At 42.6% G+C, this 25,430-nt stretch overlaps 1 protein-coding gene across 1 annotated transcript in view; it reads left to right on the top strand.

Moving 5' to 3' along the window:
- Nucleotides 1–25,430, top strand: part of meis3 (Meis homeobox 3) — an 89,119-nt gene that overhangs the window by 37,155 nt on the left and 26,534 nt on the right. Inside the window, exons 4-7 of the mRNA XM_062962165.1 lie at nucleotides 2,594–2,644; nucleotides 3,016–3,066; nucleotides 11,443–11,592; nucleotides 20,251–20,362. Of these exons, the coding sequence (XP_062818235.1) occupies nucleotides 2,594–2,644; nucleotides 3,016–3,066; nucleotides 11,443–11,592; nucleotides 20,251–20,362 (364 nt within the window). The remainder of the gene's footprint in view (nucleotides 1–2,593; nucleotides 2,645–3,015; nucleotides 3,067–11,442; nucleotides 11,593–20,250; nucleotides 20,363–25,430) is intronic.

A 25,430-nucleotide genomic window follows, 5' to 3' on the forward strand; every position in this document is an offset into this window, starting at 1 on the left:
GAGTTGTAGTTTGATGAGAGGCCTGTGTTATCTGGTAGAGAACTCTGAAGACACGTAAAATTACAATTCCCATAGCATTGAGCGGTGGGAGTTAAAATGGTGTCAAAACTGCATTAATTCTGCAGTGTAGATGCATCCCAAATACTCCAATGTTGTGCTTGTTGGAACCATCATATATCATGCTTTTTCATTGATAATAAATGGGATTTGTCCTCCTCATTCAAGTTAGCAAAATTCAGAAAAACTTCCTTTCCCCTGTTGACTGCCACTTAATAGTAATAATAATAATAATAATCATCATCATCATCATCATCATCATCATCATCATCATCATCATCATCTGCGCGCATCATCCAAAAATACATCACACAGTCCTAGACACTTGGGAAGTGTTCGACTTGTGATTTTGTGATATGAAATCCAGCATATCTATCTTGTTTGCTGTGTCATAATAAAATAATAATAATAATACTTACATGTGCATAATAACACAGCACACATGCACATTAGGTTATTATTAAAGCATTTATTTATACCCCACTTTATCTCTCCCAAAAGAGACTCAAAGTGGCTTACAAGCAGCTCTTGGAATTCTCGCCTAGAATTCTATCCAGCTCCAATCAAACCTGGTCTCTATACCTCTGAGACCGCAAAGTAGTAGTAGTAGTAATATTATTATTATTACTGTGAGTTTTCCAGGCTGTATGGCCATGTTCCAGAAGCATTCTCTCCTGACATTTCGCCCACATCTATGACAGGCATCCTCAGAGTTTGTGATGTCTGTTGGAAACTAGGCAAGTGGGGTTTATATATCTGTGGAAGGCCCAGGGTGCGAGAAACAACTCTTGTCTTCTTCAGGCAAGTGTGAATGTTGCAACTGGTCACCTTGATTGGCCTTTCAGCTTCAAAGCCTGGCTTCTTCCTGCCTGGGGAAATCCTTTGTTGGGAGGTGTATACAACCTCTGAGGATGCCTGCCATAGATGTGGGTAAAATGTCAGGAGAGAATGCTTCTAGAACATAGCCGTACAGCCTGGAAAAGTCATAGCAACCCAGTGATTCCAGCCATGAAAGCTTTTGACAACACAACAACAACAACAATTTTATTTCTTACCCGCCTCTTATTGTGGTTTGAGTCAGATCACAACAAAGTCAAAACACATAAGCATTGCAAATTTTTTATAAATAAACATATTAAAATGTATTTCTATAACATATATATTAAATACACAGGGCAGAGATTAAAACACTGGACATGAGTTTAAAATTAATGTTTAAAACTGGCTGGGTATGCCTTATTATTGTTGTTGTTGTTGTTGACACAAAGACACAGTATGACACAGCAAACAAGATATATATGCTGGATTTCGTATCACAAAATCAGAAGTCATTATTATTATTTTATTATGACACAGCAAACAAGATAGACGTGCTGGATTTCATATCACAAAATCACAAGTCGAACACTTCCCAAGTGTCTAGGACTGTGTGATGTATTTTCGGATGATGCGCGCAGATCCCAGTCGGGTGGCCTTTTGCAGTTGGCAGATTGTGATTTTGTCAATGTCTATTGTTTCCAAATGCCGGCTGAGATCTTTTGGCACAGCACTCAATGTGCCCATCACCACCGGGGCCACCTGCACTGGTTTCTGCCAGAGTCTTTGAAATTCAATCTTGAGGTCCTGACAGCAGCTGAGTTTTTCCTGTTGTTTTTCATCAATGCGACTGTCACCTGGGATGGCAACATCAATGATCCAAACCTTTTTCTTTTCCACAACTGTGATGTCTGGTGTGTTGTGTTCCAGAACTTTGTCAGTCTGGATTCGGAAGGCCCACAGTATCTTTGCTCATTTTCCAATACTTTTGCAGGTTTGTGATCCCACCAGTTCTTTGCTGCTGGAAGGTGGTACTTGAGGCATAAGTTCCAATGAATCATTTGGGCCACGTAGTTGTGCCTCTGTTTGTAGTCTGTCTGTGCAATTTTCATTATTATTATTATTATTATTATTATTATTATTATATTATTATTATTATTATCATTATTATTATTATGTTTATTTCTCTCCACAAGGAGGATATGCCCATGGACCAGAAATGCTCACTCTCCGAATCTGCAATGCTCTTATTGTAGCTTTGACAAGGGAGAGATTTATGTTGGAAAGACGACAGGGTCTGTTCAGTACATTGCAACCATTTAGCACCAGGATTTTGTCTGAAATGACAGCCATGTGGTGGAAAACTGGCCTTGGGAGGAGGGAGGAGGAATGCGGAGGAATTTGAAGAGCGCAGGGGGCTTCCAGGGGGAGGAACGGGGAGGTTGCAAACTCTTGAAAGTGAAATATACATCCTCCTGCCAGCTGGATCTCTCTGGGGACAAGAGAGAGAGAGAGAGAGAGAGAGAGAGAGAGAGAGAGAGAGAGAGAGAGAGAGAGTCACATTTTTGTTGTTAACTTTACAGTTTCTGGGAAAATGAGAGAAACAGACTTTGCAACGATGCGCACCTCATACTTTCCTCTGTCATGTTTTGGCCTCTTCTAACACTCCGTCTCTTTTCTTCTCCTCCTCTCGCCCCACTCCCCAAATCTCTATTTTTAGGTTAGGACAGAAAAGCCCTTATTTTCTTCCAATCCTGAGCTGGATAATTTGGTAAGGATGCCTTCTTATTTTCCGATCTCTCTTTTTTTTGGCCAATAAAAGTGAAAACATCAAGCACTCTGTCTGTGTTCCTTGTGGATATGACATCCTTTTCTGTTTCATAAAGGACTGGGGAGGTCTTTCAGTCTCTTTTGTTGGTAACTCTCCCCCTGTTCCTACCTACGTGCCTCACTTTCCCCAACGTTCTTGGCTGCTTTATCCCAAAGGTCGGCAATTGGCAGCCAGTGGGGGCCAAATAGAGTTTGGGAAATGTTTGTTCAAAATCCTGAAGTTTCTTATCCAGATGAGAAAAGGACAACGTCCCTCCATCTGGATTCATTGCACTTTGGCAACCAAACATTTCTTCTTCTTTTAAATTTCAGATGATCCAGGCCATCCAAGTGCTGAGGTTCCACCTTCTGGAGTTAGAAAAGGTACAGGGGTTTGCTTTCAGGTTTCGTTGGATCCCTTTCCTCTGCTTTCATCACTAATCCTTTTTTTATAACAAAGAAGGGATTAACAGGGGAATTCCAGACAGGAAACAATCAGGGCCAGCTAACACCTCCCAACAAAGGATTTCCCCAGACAGAAAGCAGCCAGACTTTGAAGCCACCAGGCTAGTCAGTGCTAATCAAGCTGGCCAATTGCAGCATTCGCACTTGCCTGCAACAGACAAAGAGTTTTTTCTCCCACCCTGGACATTATTCCACAGATATATAAACCCCACTTGCCTAGTTTGCAACAGAAACATCAGGAGAAAATGCTTCTGGAACATACAGCCCAAAAAACTCACAGCAACCCAAGGGATTAAAAAGTTTCACAAAGTAGGTAGAAAGTATTCCTTCTTTATTGCAGATATGCTCCATGGATAGAGCACCTCTCGTCCCAACAAAGCTCAAGGTCTCTTACATTAAAATAATTTTGTAACAATAAATAATACAAATAATGTGTTGTCGAAGACTGGAATCACAGGGTTGTTGTGGCTGGAATCACGGGGTTGTTGTGAATTCCAGACAGGAAGTAACCAGGACCAGCTAACACCTCCCAACAAAGGACTTCCCCAGACAGAAAGCAGCCAGGCTTTGAAGCTGCCAGGCTTGTCAATGCTAATCAAGCTGGCCAATTGCAGCATTCACACTTGCCTCCAACAGACAAAGAGTTTTTTCTCCCACCCTGGACATTATTCCACAGATATATAAATCCCACTTACCTAGTTTCCAGCAGACTTCACAACCTCTGAGGATGCCTGCCATAGACGTGGGTGAAACATCAGGAGAAAATGCTTCTGGAACATACAGCCCAAAAAACTTACAGCAACCCAAGGGATTAAAAAGTTTCACAAAGTAGGTAGAAAGTATTCCTTCTTTATTGCAGTTGCTCCATGGATAGAGCAACTGAACTCGGAACTGAAATCAAGTTTGTGAAGAATTTCAGAGCCGTGGTGCTGCTGTGTATTCAGTGCTATGAACATTTTGAAATTCTGTACCAAGAAAATCTGGATTTTGAAGGAGCTGGGGGTGGCGACTGCCGACAGGGAGATCTGGCATGGGCAGGTCCATGAGGTCACAAAGAGTCAGAAGTGACTGAACAAATAAACAACAACAAAATAAATTATGTAAATCGAACAAATTTTATAGAGGTTCCCAATTGCTACTCAAATTGTTCAGAAATCCTCACCTGTTTTACAATTTCCCCCTGATTTCTGTCAAGAAATCTGAAAAGTACAATGGATGGCTCTCACATCCAGGGCTTGTTGAATCCACTTTGGGGTTGATGCTGATCTAGTAATAGAAAGAACGTTTTAAAATATTCAAAGATGCCCATGTTTTTCAATTGTTGAGAAGAATATCAGGATAAGAATCTTTATCATTCTGGATTAATTTTTTAAACAAAATCTGCATGCGGTTGTTATCTTCAGAAAATGTTTTTTCTGCAGAAAGAAAACTGCGATTTGGGATTTATTCTGCACAAAACTTGCATTGGTTGATTTGCGTAGAAAACAACATTTGATCTGTGGAACCTTTGCTGTTATATGTAGATAACACTATATAACAACATTTGAACAATTCTGTCCCTGGTTTGAAAGTGTTATTCTTGTTTAATTGTGTGTCACTTGCTTTGAAAGTAGTTGTTCTACTCCAGAAACTTCGTTTTTGTGCCTGCCACAAACTAGGTTGAATTGATTGAGACTCAATTAGATATCAATTGGAAAACTATCGCAAAATGTTCTATAGCAGGATGTCCCACAAGAACAAAGTTTTGGAACTTGAATAGACCTTTTCCATGTTTTTATGATAGAACAAATTAGGAAATGACATTTATAACCCAGGAACAAAAATCATGTTACATAGTGTAATAGAAAGGATAGCTGTCCTTTCTCAGTTGGAAAGGAAAGTATTTTAGTTAAGATCAATGTTTCCTTTTTCTTGACAAAAATGCATTTTCCCCAATGCAAAAAAGCCATGTGTGAATGTTGTGCAGAATGTGTCTTGAATTGCAAATATGCCTTGAATATGCCTTTGTTGGGAGATGTTAACTGGCCCTGATTGTTTCCTTTCTGGAATTCCTCTATTTTTTTAGTGTTGATATTTATTTATTGTCCTGTTTTTAATGCTGGTAGCCAGATTTTGCTCAACTTCATGGTTTCCATAAAAGGATTATCCCAGGCAGGAAGGAGCCAAGCTTTGAAGCTGCAAGGCTATTCAATGCTAATCAAGGTGGCCAACTGCAACATTCACACTTGCCTCAAACAAACAAAAGTTCTTTCTCTCACCCTGGACATTATTCCACAGGTATATAAACCTCACTTGCCGCTGAGGATGCCTGCCATAGATGTGGGTGAGACATCAGGAGAGAATGCTTCTGGAACAGTCATACCACCCAGAAAACTCACAGCAATCCAGTGATTCTAACCATGAAAGCCTTTGACAACACATGCTAAATCTTATTCCCTATAATAGATTTTGCATCTTTGATAAGTCTTTTAAAGTTTGGACTTAAACCCAGAACATATTTACTCTCCAGCCGACAACCAGAGTCAGATCCTATCAATTCCTATACTTCATGCGTCACTCACACAACTTTCACTCCTATTTTTGCAGCCATGAGGGACAGAAACTTGCATTTTTCTTTCCACAAAAGGAAAGCTCAGTTTCTCTGGCCACACTAGTCTAGGCCGATTAATGCTTCGTCCCACACATTTTTTTTGGCGCAAACTTCATTAAAGTCCAAGGTGGTCCTTGGAAGAGCGAAGAGAAAATCCAAAGTCCCCTCCTGGGAGAAACCCAACAATAGAATTCAAAACCAAACAAGACCCAAGCTATCCTGCAGCCAAGAAAAAAGAAGTTGTTGCAAATAATTTCCCTTTCTCACTCAGACAGAAACAGCTGGCTCCAATTTTGAAGTACTGTATCTCCTCATATGGGAACAAGTGGGGAAGTGGGAAAGGAGACATTTTAAAAATAGACTCAGAGCCCAGTGCTGTATTTTTTACCAGGTCCATCATTACAATTAGTGGGACCATAAAATCTTAGGATGCCTCTACGCTGCAGTTTGACACTACTTTGAGTGCCGTTGGTCAGGGCTATGGAATCCTAGGACTGTAGGTTGATGAGGCTCCAGCGCTCTTTGGCAGGAAAGGCAAAAGACTTTGCAAAACTACAACTCCCATGATTCCATAGCATTGAGCTATGGCCATTAAAGTTGTCGTCAACTCCATTATATACTGTGGATGTATACAGAATAACAGAGGTAGGCCATGGAAATGAATTGGTTGTCGTTAGGCAAATCACACTCTTTCAGCTTTAGAAACCAATGAGATGATCTCAGTCACACTTTCTCAGCCTCAGAGGAAGTCAAAGGAAACCCATTGGGTGACCTTAACCAAGTTACATTCTCTCAGACCCAGAGGAAGGCAGTGGCAACCCATTGGATGGCCTTAGAGTTGCACTCACTCAACCTCAGAGGAAGGCAATGAAGACCCAATGGATGACCTTAAAGTTGCAGTAGCTCAACCTCAGAGGAAGGCAATGAAGACCCAATGGATGACCTTAAAGTTGCACTCGCTCAACCTCAGAGGAAGGCAATGAAGACCCAATGGATGACCTTAAAGTTGCACTCGCTCAACCTCAGAGGAAGGCCATAAAATCGAATGGATGACTTTAAAGTTGCACTCTCTCAGCCTCAGAGGAAAGCAATGGAAACCCAATGGATGACCTTAAAGTTGCACTCGCTCAACCTCAGAGGAAGGCAATGAAGACCCAATGGATGGCCTTAAAGTTGCACTTGCTCAACCTCAGAGGAAGGCAATGAAGACCCAATGGATGACCTTAAAGTTACACTCGCTCAACCTCAGAGGAAGGCAATGAAAACCCAATGGATGACCTTAAAGTTGCACTCGCTCAACCTCAGAGGAAGGCAATGAAGACCCAATGGATGACCTTAAAGTTGCACTCGCTCAACTTCAGAGGAAGGCAATGAAGACCCAATGGATGACCTTAAAGTTACACTCGCTCAACCTCAGAGGAAGGCAATGAAGACCCAATGGATGACCTTAAAGTTGCACTCGCTCAACCTCAGAGGAAGGCAATGAAAACCCAATGGATGACCTTAAAGTTGCACTCGCTCAACCTCAGAGGAAGGCAATGAAGACCCAATGGATGACCTTAAAGTTGCACTCGCTCAACTTCAGAGGAAGGCAATGAAGACCCAATGGATGACCTTAAAGTTGCACTTGCTCAACCTCAGAGGAAGGCAATGAAGACCCAATGGATGACCTTAAAGTTACACTCGCTCAACCTCAGAGGAAGGCAATGAAAACCCAATGGATGACCTTAAAGTTGCACTCGCTCAACCTCAGAGGAAGGCAATGAAGACCCAATGGATGACCTTAAAGTTGCACTCGCTCAACTTCAGAGGAAGGCAATGAAGACCCAATGGATGACCTTAAAGTTACACTCGCTCAACCTCAGAGGAAGGCAATGAAGACCCAATGGATGACCTTAAAGTTGCACTCGCTCAACCTCAGAGGAAGGCAATGAAAACCCAATGGATGACCTTAAAGTTGCACTCGCTCAACCTCAGAGGAAGGCAATGAAAACCAAATGGATGACCTTAAAGTTGCACTCGCTCAACCTCAGAGAAAGGCAATGAAAACCCAATGGATGACCTTAAAGTTGCACTCGCTCAACCTCAGAGAAAGGCAATGAAAACCCAATGGATGACCTTAAAGTTGCACTCGCTCAACCTCAGAGAAAGGCAATGAAAACCCAATGGATGACCTTAAAGTTGCACTCGCTCAACCTCAGAGGAAGGCAATGAAAACCAAATGGATGACCTTAAAGTTGCACTCGCTCAACCTCAGAGAAAGGCAATGAAAACCCAATGGATGACCTTAAAGTTGCACTCGCTCAACCTCAGAGGAAGGCAATGAAAACCCAATGGATGACCTTAAAGTTGCACTCGCTCAACCTCAGAGGAAGGCAATGAAAACCCAATGGATGACCTTAAAGTTGCACTCGCTCAACCTCAGAGAAAGGCAATGAAAACCCAATGGATGACCTTAAAGTTGCACTCGCTCAACCTCAGAGGAAGGCAATGAAAACCCAATGGATGACCTTAAAGTTGCACTCGCTCAACCTCAGAGAAAGGCAATGAAGACCCAATGGATGACCTTAAAGTTGCACTCGCTCAACCTCAGAGGAAGGCAATGAAGACCCAATGGATGACATTAAAGTTGCACTCGCTCAACCTCAAAGGAAGGCAGTGAAAACCCAATGGATGACCTTAAGGTTGCACTCGCTCAACCTCAGAGGAAGGCAATGAAGACTCAATGGATGATCTTAAAGTTGCACTCGCTCAACCTCAGAGGAAGGCCATAAAATCCAATGGATGAACTTAAAGTTGCACTCTCTCAGCCTCAGAGGAAAGCAATGGAAACCCAATGGATGACCTTAAAGTTGCACTCGCTCAACCTCAGAGGAAGGCAATGAAAACCCAATGGATGACCTTAAAGTTACACTCGCTCAACCTCAGAGGAAGGCAATGAAAACCCAATGGATGACCTTAAAGTTGCACACGCTCAACGTCAGAGGAAGGCAATGAAAACCCAATGGATGACCTTAAAGTTGCACTCGCTCAACCTCAGAGAAAGGCAATGAAGACCCAATGGATGACCTTAAAGTTGCACTCGCTCAACCTCAGAGGAAGGCAATGAAGACCCAATGGATGACCTTAAAGTTACACTTGCTCAACCTCAGAGGAAGGCAGTGAAAACCCAATGGATGACCTTAAGGTTGCACTCGCTCAACCTCAGAGGAAGGCAATGAAGACCCAATGGATGACCTTAAAGTTGCACTCGCTCAACCTCAGAGGAAGGCAATGAAAACCCAATGGATGACCTTAAAGTTGCACTCGCTCAACCTCAGAGGAAGGCAATGAAGACCCAATGGATGACCTTAAAGTTGCACTCGCTCAACCTCAGAGGAAGGCAATGAAGACCCAATGGATGACCTTAAAGTTACACTCGCTCAACCTCAGAGGAAGGCAGTGAAAACCCAATGGATGACCTTAAGGTTGCACTCGCTCAACCTCAGAGGAAGGCAATGAAGACCCAATGGATGACCTTAAAGTTGCACTCGCTCAACCTCAGAGGAAGGCAATGAAGACTCAATGGATGACCTTAAAGTTGCACTCGCTCAACCTCAGAGGAAGGCCATAAAATCCAATGGATGACCTTAAAGTTGCACTCTCTCAGCCTCAGAGGAAAGCAATGGAAACCCAATGGATGACCTTAAAGTTGCACTCGCTCAACCTCAGAGGAAGGCAATGAAAACCCAATGGATGACCTTAAAGTTACACTCGCTCAACCTCAGAGGAAGGCAATGAAAACCCAATGGATGACCTTAAAGTTACACTCGCTCAACCTCAGAGGAAGGCAATGAAAACCCAATGGATTACCTTAAAGTTGCACTCTTCCAGCCTCAGATGAAGGCAATGGAAACCCAATGGATGACCTTAAAGTTGCACTCTCTCAGCCTCAGAGGAAAGCAATGAAGACCCAATGGATGACCTTAAAGATGCACTCTCTCAACCTCAGAGGAAGGCAATGAAGACCCAAAGGATGAGCTTAAAGTTGCACTCTCTCAGCCTCAGAGAAAGGCAATGGCGAAACCCCTTTGAGCAAATCTTGCCAAGCAAACCCTGTGATAGGCTTTCTGTAAATCAGAAAACAAAGGTACAAAATAATGGCTCTGGTGATCCTTTACTGGGCATGCTGGGATTTGTTGTACCCAAATTAACTCCCCCAAGCTGTGGGAAATAAGTGAGGGGTAGGAAACAGACTCTCTCCACACACACCCCCCCCCCCCGCCCCAATTCCCCTAAACAGAGGTGCCAGTTTGACCCGGGCCACATCCGCCAAGCCCACCAGCTTCTATGGAGAAGGTCAGACCCGGGTCCCCCTTTTTGCCAGAGTAATGAGCTCGTTACCCGTACAATAAAACCCTGTGTTTGTAACCTGATAAATCCCTTGTTAATGTGATAATTAACCCTTTGATTTGCACAGAGGGCCCCTGCTGGTCAGCCGCCGAGTCTAGAAGCTGGGGCTTAAGTCCTTTATCCCAGGGAAGGAAGAAAAAGGGGCTGGAGTTCAGAAGGATTTAAACCCCAGCTTCTAGACTCGGCTTCTAGGAAGGACACCCCCATTCAAGTCCCCCCCCCAAAGGAAACCATTCATCCCTTTCCAGCTTTTCCATGCAGCTCCAAACTAGGTCAAGCCCTGTCCCACTACAACTGTTTTCCTAGAGTATAGAGAACCGGCACCATGGCCTCCCCCAGGCAAACCAAAAAGAAAAAATACTCTGAGATTTGAAGTTTTCAAATCTGGAGAATCTCAGGTGTCCAATTAAAAAAAAGAGAGAGAAAGACAACTTTCTGGATCTTGGCGCTTCAGGCGAAGGTTTGAAACGAACTCTGAGATACGGGAGAGGAACCAACGCTTTATATCTCGTGTTATTTCTTCTTTCTCAACACCCTCAATGTCTTACGGCTGGAAGAATCAAATGGAAAAAAGGAGATGGCAGGCTGTGTGATTTCAAATAGAAAGTCAGGAAGGGAAGAGTGTTTGGGGAATGTTTCCCTTTTGGGGGGAAATGACAAGCAATGTTTTCTTGACCACTTCCACACTATGCAATCATAGCACTTTAGTCCACTTTAAATGGCCATAGCATTCCAAATGTTATCAAAGTGATACAATTATGATGTGTTGTCGAAGGCTTGGAATCACTGGGGTGCTGTGAGTTTTCCAGGCTGTATGGCCATGTTCCAGAAGCATTCTCTCCTGACGTTTCACCCACATCTGTGGCAGGCATCCTCAGAAGTTGTGAGGTATATCAGAAGCCAGGCCAGTGAGGTTTATATTATGGAATTCCCCCAGGCAGGAAGCAGCCAGGCTTTTAAGCCGCAAAGCTATTCAATACTAAGCAAGGTGGCCAGTTACAACATTCACACTTGCTGGTTTATATATCTGAAAAGTCCATGGTGGGAGAAAGAACTCTTGTCTGTTGGAGGCAAGTGTGAATGTTGCAATTAATTATCTTGATTAGCATTGAAAAGCCTTGCAGCTTCAAAGCCTGGCTGATTCCTGCCTGGGAGAATTCAATGCCAATCATATCTGAAAAGGATTCTGGCTTGATACCCTTCTGAAGCAAATGACCAGTCAGTAACTCTAGCTTGCTGAAATCTTAGGATATTGTGTTGTTGTTGTCATTGTTGTTTTAACTTGGGCTCCTTTTGTTGTGAATCGGCAACAGGTACATGACCTCTGTGACAACTTCTGCCACCGCTACATCACCTGCCTCAAGGGGAAGATGCCCATCGACCTGGTCATTGATGACCGAGACGGCGGCTCCAAGTCCGACCTAGAAGATTTTGGCGGGTCTTGTGCCAGCCTCTCTGACCAGGTAGGCCACCTTTTAGTCAAGGTAGATGCTTGCGTTGGTGGATGCAGTGGAAATGGTCAAAATAACATACACAACCAGCTTTTCACATTTGCAGGGTCAATTATTAAGTTGCTGATCATTATCAGCACTTTGGACAAGTGTACTCTCCCCAGTCTACTGAGAGGGACTCTACAAAGCTGGCCTTGTTTTCAGATGAGTGTTTGCATGTGATAAGTAGAGTTTGTTGACCCAAAGGCCCCTTCCACACAGCTGTATAAAATCCACATTGAACTGGATTATATGGCAATGTGGACTCAGATAATCCAGTTCAAAGCAGACATTGTGGATTATCTGCCTTGATATTCTGGGTTATATGGCAGTATAGAAGGGCCCAAAGAAAGGACACTGATTTGCAAAATGTTTTAGGGAAAAAGGTAAAGCACCTATTTATTCTGCTCAAACCGATCCCGTCTCATGATGGTATTGGCAAGATTTATTCAGAAGGTGAGAGAGTGTGCCCAGCAGGGATTCAAAGCCTGGTCTCCAAGAGAATAACATTAAGACCACATATGATGGGTTTAAGGATCCTACATCCCTCCCTCCATCTAGCTATCTAGTTATCCATCCATCCATCCATCCATCCATCCATCTATCTATCATTGATGGACATACATTGACAACCACCATGGTTTAAGGGCCCCAGCAATATCTATCGAGTACCACTCCAGTGGGAAGGTAACGGTGCTCCATTCAGTCATGCCAGCCACATGACCTTGGAGGTGTCTATGGACAACGCTGGCTCTTCAGCTTAGAAATGGAGGTGAGCACCAACCCCCAGAGTTGGACACGACTAAACTTAAGGTCAGGGAAAAAACAACCTCTATCTATCTTACTTACTTACTTAGGCAATCCCTCATTGTCAGAGTATGATGGCCCTCCAAGTGTAGTGTCTTGGCAGTGGACATGTAGGTGACTATAGAGCCCTATTCCTGACCTGCATGTTCTTCTGCAGTGAAGACTTTGGTTTCCAGGTGGACGGCAGTCCCATTCAGAATTGGCCTTCCTCTTGCCTCTCTTTCACCCTCCATTTCTGCCTCTCCGAATTCCACAGCACTGCTGGTTACAGCTGTCCTCCAGTTAGAACACCCAAGGGCCAAGCCTTCCCAGTTCTCAGTGTCTATGCCACAGTTTTTAAGGTTAGCTTTAAGCCCACCTTTAAATCTCTTTTCCTGTCCACCAACAGTCTGTTTTCTGTTCTTGAGTTGGGAGTATTGTAACTACTTTTGGAGATGATGATTGGGCATTCGCACAACGTGGCCAGTCCAGTGGGGATGATGGCGTAGGAGCATCACTTCAGTGCTAGTGGTCTTTGCTTCTTCCAGCACACTGACATTTGTCCGCATGCTGGGTTTTTCCCAAGGGATTTGCAGGATTTTTGGGAGGCAATGCTGATGGAATCGTTCCAAGAGTTGAATGTGACGTCTGTAGACAGTCCACATTTCCAGGCGTATAACAGGGTTGGGAGGACAATAGCTTTGTAAACAAGCACCTTGGTCTCCCTACCGATGTCCTGATCCTCAGTCTCTGCTTCATTCGGAAGAATGCTGCACTTGCAGAGCTCAGGCGGTGTTGTATTTCCATGTCAATGTTGACTTTTGTGAGGATCTATTGATCTATCTTTCGATCTATCTATCTATCTATCTGTCTGTCTGTCTGTCTGTCTGTCTGTCTGTCTGTCTGTCTGTCTGTCTGTCTATCTGTCTATCTATCATCTATCTATCATTTATGAATATATGTTAATAACCAGCAAGGTTTAAGGGTCCCACATCTATCTGTCTGTCTGACTATCTACCTCTGTCTGTCTATCTATCTATCTATTGTATTGGAATACTTTTAATATAAGTCACTTTGCGTCTCCTTTGTGGAGAGAAAAACTGGGCTATAAATAAACATGAACATAAACATAAACATAATAATAATAATAATAATAATAATAATAATAATAATAATAATAATATTGCAAAAGGCCACCCTGCTGGGTTCTGCACGCATCATCCGAAAATACATCACACAGTCCTAGACACTTAGGAAGTGTTCGACTTGTGATTTTGTGATACGAAATCCAGCATATCTATCTTGTTTGCTGTGTCATAATATAATAATAATAATAATAATAATAATAATAATAATAATAATAATAATATATCATTGATGAACGTATGTTGGCCACCACCCAGGTTTAAGGGTCCCATATCTATCTATCATTGATGAACATATGCTGTCTTCAAAAGAGTGTCTGTGTGAATAGTTTCCTTGTTTGTTAGACTTAGGCTCCTTCTACACTGTCTTTATATCCCAGGATGCGATCCCAGAGAGCGTCTTATCCCAGATTATATGGCAGTGGAGACTCATATAATCCAGTTCAAAGCAGATAGTCTGGCATCAGATCCTGGGATATAACGACAGTGTAGAAGGGGCCCTACACTGTCATTATTAGAATTTTTTTTATCTGCATACAAATGAGACTCTTCCTTAAGCTACCATGGTTAGTTAATATTTTCAGCGTATGGATGGTGGAAGCCGTGGATGCAAAATCCCAGGACCAACAGTATACTATAGGACAGTGATGGCCAACCTATGACACGCGTGTCAGCACTGACACGCCTAGCCATTTTTGCTGACACGCTGCCGCATGCAGATTGATTGGATGACTATGTCTTTTGTGGCTAAATTCGGTTTGATTTGGTCCAGTGTTTTTGTTGTTTACTCCATGGGAATTATGCACACTATATATATCATTCTATTATTCTATTATTATTGTAGTATATTATCATATTATTCCTATTATATTATTATTATATTATTAATTATTCATGACTACATTGAAACTAGAATAGAAATAAATCAGCGTGGAAACTGCAAGAGGTACCATAGATTATTGTACATGGAAATAATGGTAGTAAATAGTTTTTGATTTATTAAATACAGTTATATATTACAATTATATATTTTTGTTATCTAAACTATATATATTGCGAAATTATGTTTTTTTTCTCGAAGTGACACACCACCCAAGTCATGCTAGGTTTTTTTTGGTGAATTTTGACACACCAAGCGCAAAAGGTTGCCCATCATTGCTATAGGAAGTGACGTTTCTTTCACTTGCTCCTACTTTCAATGCTAAGCCTTACTTTAAGGAGAAAGGAATGGGTGATTATAGGCAATACATCCTCCCTCTCCTTGTTTTCCGTCCGCTCCATCCCGTTCCACCTTTCTTCCTTTCCCTTCCTTTATAATATATAAAAAACCACAGCGCTTCTCTCCTTGCAACATTCATGAGTTTGGAAGAAAAGGGTCGGGCGCTTGGAAAATAATTGTCCCTGACAGTTTGCTGGTAATGAAGGAGACGCGGTCGCCTTTTGCACCGGCCCCCCAATCTCCCCGCACGACCTCCCCCCTACCTCCGCACAACTTTCTCGTTTTTTTCTCAAGCGCCGCTAATGCAGTCAACTCGTTCATTTGCCTATAGCAACTTCCCTGCATTTTTAATGTGCCTCCGGGCTATTGGGGCTGGGATCTCCTCTGCAGTATGGAGGTTTTTGGGGTTGGGGGGGTTGTTGGTGGAAAGAGAATAAGAAGACGGTGGAGATGGGGGTCTAATCCCCACAAGGCCACAATGGCACATCTAAGAACGTATTTGCAAGGGGGGATTGGGGAGTCCCTTTTCCCCACGGAGCCTAGGACATCCACCCATTGTGCCATCTCCAAAGATAAATCTATATATATAAAAGGGTAATGAAATTTCGGCCTAGGACAAAGCAACAAAACTACACATCCCAGAAACACTAAACTTGGCAGCACAACCCCTCATCCATGCCTCTACGTTCATGCAACAAAAAGAAAACAAAAATAAAGTCCTAATTAGAGGAAGAGGAATAATTGTTTTTATCCAATTGCTGCCAGGCTAAGCTTGGTCTCCTAGCAGCCCATGCAGCCCCCGGGGACAGGCAGAGTTAGGCCTCACTTAGGCCTCTTCCACACTGCCTATAAAATACAGATTATCAGATTTGAACTGGATTATATGGCAGTGTAGACTCAAGGCCCTTCCACACAGCTATATAACCCATTTATAATCTTATATTATCTGCTTTGAACTGGATTATCTTGACTCCACACTGCCATATAATCCACTTCAGTGTGCAGTCAGACACAACTGGACTTATGTCAGGAGAAAACCTTTACCCTTTACCTTAACTACCACCAATTTCTCAATACTTTATTTCCCATACCACCATACTTCCCCACAGCAACGCGTGTCCGGGCACAGCTAGTCTATATATAAAAGAGTAATGAAATTTCGGCCTAGGACAAAACAACAACACTACACATCCCAGAAACACTAAACTTGGCAGCACAACCCCTCATCCATTCCTCTACGTTCATACAACAAAAAGAAAAGAAATATAAAGTCCTAATTAGAGGGAGAGGAATAATTGTTTTTATCCAATTGCTGCCAGTTAGAAGGCTAAGCTCCACCCACTTGGTCTCCTAGCAACCCACTCAGCCCAGGGCGACTTCAATCAGGCCTCTTCCACACTGCCTATAAAATACAGATTATCTGATTTCAACTGGATTATATGGCAGTGTAGACTCAAGATGAGCACCAACCCCCAGAGCAGACACGACTGGACAACTAGGACAAAACAACAAAACTACAGGCCCTGCAACCTCGAAATTTGACAACACAACCCATCATCCATGCCTCTAGGTTGATACAACAAAAAGAAAAGAAAAGTAAAGTCCTAATTAGAGGGAAAGGAATAATTGTTTTTATCCAATTGCTGCCAGTTAGAGGACTAATCTCTGCCCACTTGGTCTCCTAGCAACCAACTCAGCCCAGGGGACAGGCAGATTTAGGCCTCTCTTAGGCCTCTTCCACAGATTATCTAATTTGCACTGGATTATATGGCAGTGTAGACTCAAGGCCCTTCCACACAGCTATATAACCCATTTATAATGGACTTAATGCCAGGGGGAAACCTTTACCCTTTACCTTAACTACCACCAATTCCTCAATACATTATTTCCCATACCACCATACTTCGCCACAGCAATGCGTGGCCGGGCACAGCTAGTATGTTCTATGGAGGGCAAGGAGGCAGTGGTTGTCCTTTGTTGCTGTGTGCCTTCCACTCGTTTCTGACTTATGGCGACCCTTAAGCAAGCCTATAATGGGGCTTTTCTTGACAAGATTGGTTTAGAAGAGGTTTGTCATGCCCCTCCTCTGAGGCTGAGAGAGTGTGACCTACCCAAGGTCATCCAGTGGGTTTACATCGCAGTCCAACGCTCAAGCCATCATACCAGCTCCCACTGACATCAAATCTATCTATCCATTGATACACATAATAAAAATGAAAATGTGTATGTGTGTATGTGGCGGAGACAGATACTAATATTACAATGTCATACAATATAATACTAATAATAATGCAACATAATAATATTAATTATACATTATATATTAAATGTAATATTACTAATAATATTACAGTATAGTGGTACAGTAGAGTTTCACTTATCCAACATTCGCTTATCCAACGTTCTGGATTATCCAACGCATTTCTGTAGTTGATGTTTTCAATACATTGTGATATTTTGGTGCTAAATTCGTAAATACAGTAATTACTACATAGCATTACTGTGTATTGAACTACTTTTTCTGTCAAATTTGTTGTCTAACATGATGTTTTGGTGCTTAATTTGTAAAATCATAACCTAATTTGATGTTTAATAGGCTTTTCCTTAATCCCTCCTTATTATCCAACATATTTGCTTATCCAACATTCTGCCGGCCAGTTTTTGTTGGTTAAGTGAGACTCTACTGTATAATACAATATAGTAATATATAATGCTAATATTGTGCTATGCCATTAATATAATATATTGTACTAGCTGTGCCCGGCCATGCGTTGCTGTGGCGAAGTCTGGTGGTATGGGAAATAAAGTATTGAGGAATTGGTGGTAGTTAAGGTAAAGGGTAAAGGTTTTTCTCTGACATTAAGTTCAGTCGTGTCTGACTCTGGGGGTTGGTGCTCATCTCCATTTCTAAGACGAAGAGCCGGCGTTGTCCGTAGACAACTCCAAGGTCATGTGGCCGGCATGACTGCATGGAGCGCCATTACCTTCCCGCCGGAGCAATACCTATTCATCTACTCTCATTTGTGAGGCCTAACTCTGCCTGTCCCCTGGGCTGAGTGGTTTGCTAGGAGACCAAGTGGGTGGAGCTTAGCCTTCTAACTGGCAGCAATTGGATAAAAACAATTATTCCTCTCCCTCTAATTAGGACTTTATTTTTCTTTCCTTTTTGTTGTATGAACGTAGAGGCATGGATGAGGGGTTGTGCTGCCAAGTTTAGTGTTTCTGGGATGTGTCGTTTTGTTGTTTTGTCCTAGACCGAAATTTCATTACTCTTTTATATATATAGATGTACATACAACTTATAAGACGCTCTTGAGTCCCATTTGGGGCGAGAGAGGGCAGGGTAAATGTAGCAAATAAATGAATAAATAATTGTTGTTGGGAGGGGGGTTTTTGCACTACAAATAAGACATGTGCAGTGTGCATAGGAATTTGTTCGTATTTTTTTTCCAAATGATAATTCGGCCCCTCAACCATCTCAGGGACTATGAACCGGCCCTCTACTTTAAAAGTTTGAGGATCCCTGGCTTAACGGGTGGCTCAGGAACCCAAGACTGTCCTCTGTCCATCCACATTCCCGCAAATCCTTTAAAGAGGAGGCCTGGGGTTAGTGGGGATTTCCACCCTGCCTCTGCTGGGACTGTAATTATTTTGACCCCCTCCCCTGCCCTTGGCCCAACCGAAGGAGAGTTCAAAGGCCCAGCTACCGAAGGGGCTCAGGTTGCACCCGGCACCCGCCTTGGGACCGAAACAAAGGGCCCCCCTCCCTTCCTGCCTTGCCCTGCCCATGCCCTGCCTGATTAACCTGGCCGCCTTGATCAGAGGCGCCCCACAAGCGGGAGGCCTCGGGGTTCAGGGGGTTAAGGAGCTGAGGATTTCCAAAGAGAACCCAACACTTGTAACCCACCCCAAGCAGGCAAGGGGAGGGGAAGGCTCCGGAGGGCTCTCCAAGCCGACACTCGGCCCTTAATGAGGAGCAGACTTCTTTGGAGGAGTCAAAGCCAGGGCTGGGAAATCTGGGTCCCCCACCAAAAATCCCTCACATCTACCCAGATTAACAGGGATCAGGAATATTAGGCTTGAAAGTCCTAAGTAGCCCTTACTGTTTATATGTTATGCTTTCTCCTCCCCCTGCCTCCTCTCCCTCTTCTTCTTCCTATTACAAGCTGAGCATCTCTTATCCAGGATCCCAAAATCCAGAATGCTCCAAATCTAAAACTGTTCTCATGATGGTTCAGTAGACACAAACATTATTTCATGCACAACATTCTATAAAATTACCTTTGAGATCTATGTATAAAGGTAAAGGTAAAGGTTTCCCCTGACGTTAAGTCCAGTCGTGACCGACTCTGGGGGTTGGTGCTCATCTCCATTTCTAAGCCGAACAGCCGGCGTTGTCCGTAGACACCTCCAAGGTCATGTGGTCAGCATGACTGCATGGAGCGCCGTTACCTTCCCGCCGGAGCGGTACCTATTGATCTACTCACATTGGCATGTTTTCGAACTGCTAGGTTGGCAGGAGCTGGAGCTAACAGCGGGTGCTCAAGCCGCTCCTGGGATTTGAACCTGGGGCATTAGATATTACTATATTGTACTATACCACTATACCGTAATATTATTAGTAATATTACATTTAATATATAATGTATAATTAATATTATTATGTTTCATTAGTATTAGTATTATATTGTATGACATTATAATATTAGTATCAATATTATATGTATACACAATATATTCCATTATTACCATAGCAATAATAACAATATTTAAAAATAAAAACAATTTTAACCAACATACAGTAAACCTATCAGGATTTCAATGGGAAGTGTGGGCCTGCTTCTGGCCAATGAGATAGTCAAGTTAAGTAGGATTGTTGTTGTTGTGTGCCCTCAAGTCATTTCAGACTTTGGGCGAGCCTAAGTCTAAAACTGGGAGCAGGGGCCAGGTAAATGACCTTGGAGGGCCGCATCCCGCCCCCGGGCTTTAGTTTGGGGATCTGATCTTTGGGGATCTGTTGGGTCTGCCATCTGATAGGCAGACCCAACATCCCCTCATAGGCAAACTAGTGGGCAAACTGGGCTTCTTAGGGTCTTTTTACACATGCTCTAAAACGCAGAAGAAATCTAAATAAAAGGGTGGTGGTGGTATTTATTTCTTTATCGTGTCAAAAGCGAATTGAGAATACTGTTATAATGTATAGAAAAACCACATTAAAAACTTGGCATTATATTAAAAGTTCTTTGACCAGAAGCTGGCCACTTGGAGTGCCTCTGGTGTCGCTGTGAGAAGGTCCTCCATTGTGCATATGGCTCAGGTTGCGTTGTAGTCAGTGGTGTGTGGTTTGCTCTTCTCCACATTCGCATGTCGCGGACTCCTCTTTGTAGCCCCATTTCTGAAAATTGGCTCTGCATCTTGTAGCATCTATGGGTTCTCTTCCTTGTCTAACTGCCTCTTTTGTCTGGGTTTCTTGGCATATAGAACAACTCCTGGATCCGGGACCACGATGAGACAGGATCCACGCATTCGGGAACGCCGGGACCCTCCAGCGGTGGAATTGCATCGCAAAGCGGAGATAACTCCAGTGAACAAGGTAAGTGGAGGAATGGCCTTGGAGGAGGGTGAGGAGGTTCTTAAAGGGAGTGTAGGAATTAATTTTCCTGGACACCAGATCATGTCTGATTTTGGAATCTAAGGAGGGCTAGCCCTGGCTAGTACTTGGATGGGAGACCACGGATGATATGAATCCCATATGCTGTAGGACCTATTTCAGAGGAAGGTAAAGGTTTCCCCTGACGTTAAGTCCAGTCATGTCTGACTCTGGGGGTTGGTGCTCATCTCCATTTCTAAGCCGAAGAGCCGGCGTTGTCCGTAGACACCTCCAAGGTCATGTGGCCATTGGCATGACTGCATGGAGCACCGTTACCTTCCCGCTGGAGCGGTACCTATTGATCTACTCACATTGGCATGTTTTCGAATTGCTAGGTTGGCAGGAGGATATATTTCAGATATTTCAGAGGAAGGAACTGGCAAAACCACCTCTGAGTATTCTTTGCCTAAGAAAACCCTATAAAATTGATGGGATCACCATAAACCGACAAGGCACATGGACACACTTATATTTATATTTTAAGCTAAGGCTTGAAATTGGATATTATTATATTTCGAGCTAGGGTTGGGACTTGGAGCTGGTGGAGAATCCCATATGAAAAAATTACACTAGGTAACACCATTTTTGTTCCTGTGTTATAAATTTCATTTCCTAATTGGTTCTATCATAAACATTTGGAAAAAGTTTATTAAACTGCGGGAGGAACATCCTGCAGCGCCTTTTGCCGTAGTTTTTAATGAATTGAGTCTCAACCAATTCACCCTAGTTTGTGGCATCCACAAAAATGAAGTTTCTGGAGTAGAACAACTCCTTTCTAAGTAAGTATTGCACAATTAAACAGGAAATAACACTTTCAAACCAGGAACAGGACCCTCTGAGGATGCCTGCCGTAGATGTGGGCGAAACGTCAGGAGAGAATGCTTCTGGAACATGACCATACAGGCTGGAAAACTCACAGCAACCCAGGAACAGAGTATTTTTCAAATTTTGTTATATAATACAGTAGAGTCTCACTTATCCAACATTCACTTATCCAAAGTTCTGGATTATCCAACTCATTTTTGTAGTCAATGTTTTCAATACATCGTGATATTTTGGTGCTAAATTTGTAAATACAGTGATTACTATGTAGCATTACTGCATATTGAACTACTTTTTCTGTCAATTTTTTTGTATAACATGATGTTTTAGTGTTTAATTTGGTGCGTAAAATCATAACCTAATTTGATGTTTAATAGGCTTTTCCTTAATCTCTCCTTATTATCCAACATATTTGCTTATGCAACGTTCTGCCGGCCCATTTATGTTGGATAAGTGAGACTCTACTGTAATAATAATAATAATAATAATAATAATAATAATCTTTATTTATATATACCCCGCTCCATCTCCTGAAGGACTGGGGCGGCTTACACATAGGCCACTTCCACACAGCTGTATAAAATCCACATTGAACTGGATTATATAGCAGTGTGGACTCAGATAACCCAGTTCAAAGCAGGTATTGTGGATTATCTGCCTTGATATTCTGGGTTAAATGGCTGTGTGGAAGGAGCCTTAGTGTTATTGTCCATCTTTAGCATAGTGATGTCAGAATGTAATTTACATGTTACATGGAGCCTACTTTGCATGGCGTGTTACATGATGGTTGAATTGCATACTCTTCCATGGCAATGGGGAGATGCAATAGGGTTTCCTAATCTGAAGAAGAACCACACGGTCTTTATTCTATAGTCTTCCCAAGGCATTTCCTTCATGCATCCAAAGCCAGAAGGAAAGGCAAATTCACATCCTCTACAGAGAAACGTAAAAAAAGGAAAGTATGGTATATAGTACTAGCTGTGCCAGGCCACGCGTTGCTGTGGCGAAGTCTGGTGGTATGGGAAATAAACTATTGAGGAATTGGTGGTAGTTAAGGTAAAGGGTAAAGGTTTTCCCCTGACATTAAGTCCATTATAAATGGGTTAAATAGCTGTGTGGAAGGGCCTTGAGTCTACACTGCCATATAATCCAGTGCAAATTAGATAATCTGTGGAAGAGGCCTAAGAGAGGCCTAAGTCTGCCTGTCCCCTGGGCTGAGTTGGTTGCTAGGAGACCAAGTGGGCAGAGATTAGTCCTCTAACTGGCAGCAATTGGATAAAAACAATTATTCCTTTACCTCCAATTAGGACTTTATTTTTCTTTTCTTTTTGTTGTATCAACCTAGAGGCATGGATGATGGATTGTGTTGTCAAATTTCGAGGTTGGGGGGCCTGTAGTTTTGTTGTTTTGTTGGTCGCCGTGATGCCATCACTCATTTATATATATAGATGTAAGTACTGTAGGTAATGTAATATTATCTTCTATTATCTTCTATATAAACAAATTTTAGTGGCACTATTCCTATTTATGGTTTAAGTGCCAATATTGTCAAATAGAAATAAAAACCAAACAAAGTCTTATAGTTGACTTGATAACAATCAAAATTGCTGTCTCAGTATTGAATCGAGTCAAATAAACAGTTCTTAACATGGAGATGTACAATAAGGCAACCCTTCACATAAGCCTTAACATAAAGCTGTTGTCTCCAGTTTGATATCAGTCTTATCAAATCGAGTAAATGAAAAATAAGCAGAATTTACTGCCCTCTTGATAGTGTTCTCAAGTGTTGCTGGAGCGTGGAAAAAGATAGTTCAGTAATTAATATAACATCTGTATAACAACAATATTGGCACTTAAACCATAAATAGTAATAGTTTTTCCACAATACCTTTGCAAGTGTTGCTAAGTGTATTCCTTTGTGTTAAAGAACTACACTAATGTAGTGGATGAGAATACAAATAGTGGATACCTTGAGTAAAGTATTCATTGCAATACATACTACAGTAGAGTCTCACTTATCCAAGCCTCGCTTATCCAAGCCTCTGGATAATCCAAGCCATTTTTGTAGTCAATGTTTTCAATATATTGTGATATTTTGGTGCAAAATTCATAAATACAGTAATTACAATATAACATTACTGCGTAGTGAACTACTTTTTCTGTCAAATTTGTTGTATAACATGAAGTTTTGATGCTTAATTTGTAAAATCATAACCTAATTTGATGTTTAATAGGCTTTTTCTTAACCTCTCCTTATTATCCAAGATATTCGCTTATCCAAGCTTCTGCCAGCCCGTTTAGCTTGGATAAGTGAGACTCTACTGTACTACTAAACGTAAGAGATTCCATAGGGACGGGGCTATGATCTACCACTGTTTCTAGCCTAACCCAGTTTATATTGATGTTAAATACGACACCATAATTCTCTTCGTTTGCAGCTTGTATAACAAGTGCCACTAAAAGTTGTTTATATAGAAGATAATAGAAGATAATATTAAATTACCTACAGTACTTACATACTATATACCATACTTTCCTTTTTTTACGTTTCTCTGTAGATTATAGACACCTGCGTTTTTGAATTCACATCCTCCCCATCTGGGTGCTCTGCGCCTCTGCGCATGTGCGGCGAGGGTGCACGGACGCCCATGACATCTGCGTGCATGTGTTGCCGAAAAGCTGGGGATTGTGGTTATGCTAATTATAGTGTGTGTTTATACACACACACACACATATACACACAGGGAGGGCCTCTGCATTCCAGCACTCGCCATCTGTTGAGTAAATACCCTGAGAATGGGGGCATGCAACGGAAGAAAGGAAGAGGGAAAAAAGGAAAGTGGGGGGACGGGGCAGGGAGATGGCGGCTCTGAAAGCTGGGGGTCACGTTGGGGGTCACCGCTGCCGGGCTCCAAGACGCCCCATTGAATCTCCTCAGGCCTGTCAGACATTGCCTGGGCTCAAAAGTTACTCTTTAGGAGAATGGGGAGGGAACGGGGTGGGGGTCCATACTGATTCTGATCTGGGAAAATCTGGAAGAGCCGCTGTCTTGGGGGCAAAGGAGGGTCGGGAGGAGCAGCCCTGCTTTGGAGTGTTCCTTGTGGAAGAAGGAACACCGAGAGTGCATCTCCACTGTGGAATTAATGCACATTGATATGACTTTAATTGCTCTGGCTCAAGCCAATCACATCCTGGAAGTTGTAATTTGGTGATGTGGTGGAGGCTCCTTCTTTGAAGGCTTTTAAGCAGAGGCTGGATGGTCATCTGTCAGGGGTGCTTTGAATGCGATTTCCTGCTTCTTGGCAGGGGGTTGGACTGGATGGCCCATGAGGTCTCTTCCAACTCTACTATTCTGTGATTCTATGATTCTATGAGATACCAGCACTCTTGAGCAGAGAAGGCTTAAGACCTTGCAAAATTCCAGCTCCTAGGATTCTATGTCATTGAGGCCCCTTCTACACTGCCATATAATATCCAGAGTATCTGCTTTGAACTGGATTATATGGCAGTGTAGACTCATATAATCCAGTTCAGAGCAGATAATGTGGATTATCCGCTTTGATAATATGGATTATGTGGCAGTGTAGAAGGGGCCTGAGTCATGGCGGTGAAAGTGGAATCAAACTGCATTAATTCTACAGTGTAGATCAATGATGGGCAACCTTTTTGGTGTGTCAAAATTCACCAAAAAACCTAGCATGACTTGGGTGGTGTGTCACTTCGAGAAAAAAACATAATTTCGCAATATGTATAGTTTAAATAACAAAAATATATAATTGTAATATATAAGTAAAGGTAAAGGTTTTCCCCTGACGTTAAGTCCAGTCATGACCGACTCTGGGGGTTGGTGCTCCTCTCCATTTCTAAGCCAAAGAACCGGCATTGTCCAAAGACACCTCCAAGGTCATGTGGCCACTAGCATGACTGCATGGAGCACCGTTACCTCCCCGCCAGAGCAGTATCTATTTATCTACTCACATTTGCATGTTGCGTGACCGACTCTGGGGGTTGGTGCTCATCTCCATTTCTAAGCCAAAGAGCCGGCATTGTCTGTAGACACCTCCAAGGTCAATGTAGCCGGCATGACTGCATGGAGCGCCAATGTTACCTTCCCGCCGGAGCAGTACCTATTGATCTACTCACATTGGCATGTTTTTGAACTGCTAGGTTGGCAGGAGCTGGAGCTAAC

The sequence above is a fragment of the Anolis carolinensis genome, unplaced genomic scaffold (genome assembly GCF_035594765.1).
Source record: "Anolis carolinensis isolate JA03-04 unplaced genomic scaffold, rAnoCar3.1.pri scaffold_10, whole genome shotgun sequence".
Taxonomy (NCBI): Eukaryota; Metazoa; Chordata; class Lepidosauria; order Squamata; family Dactyloidae; genus Anolis; species Anolis carolinensis.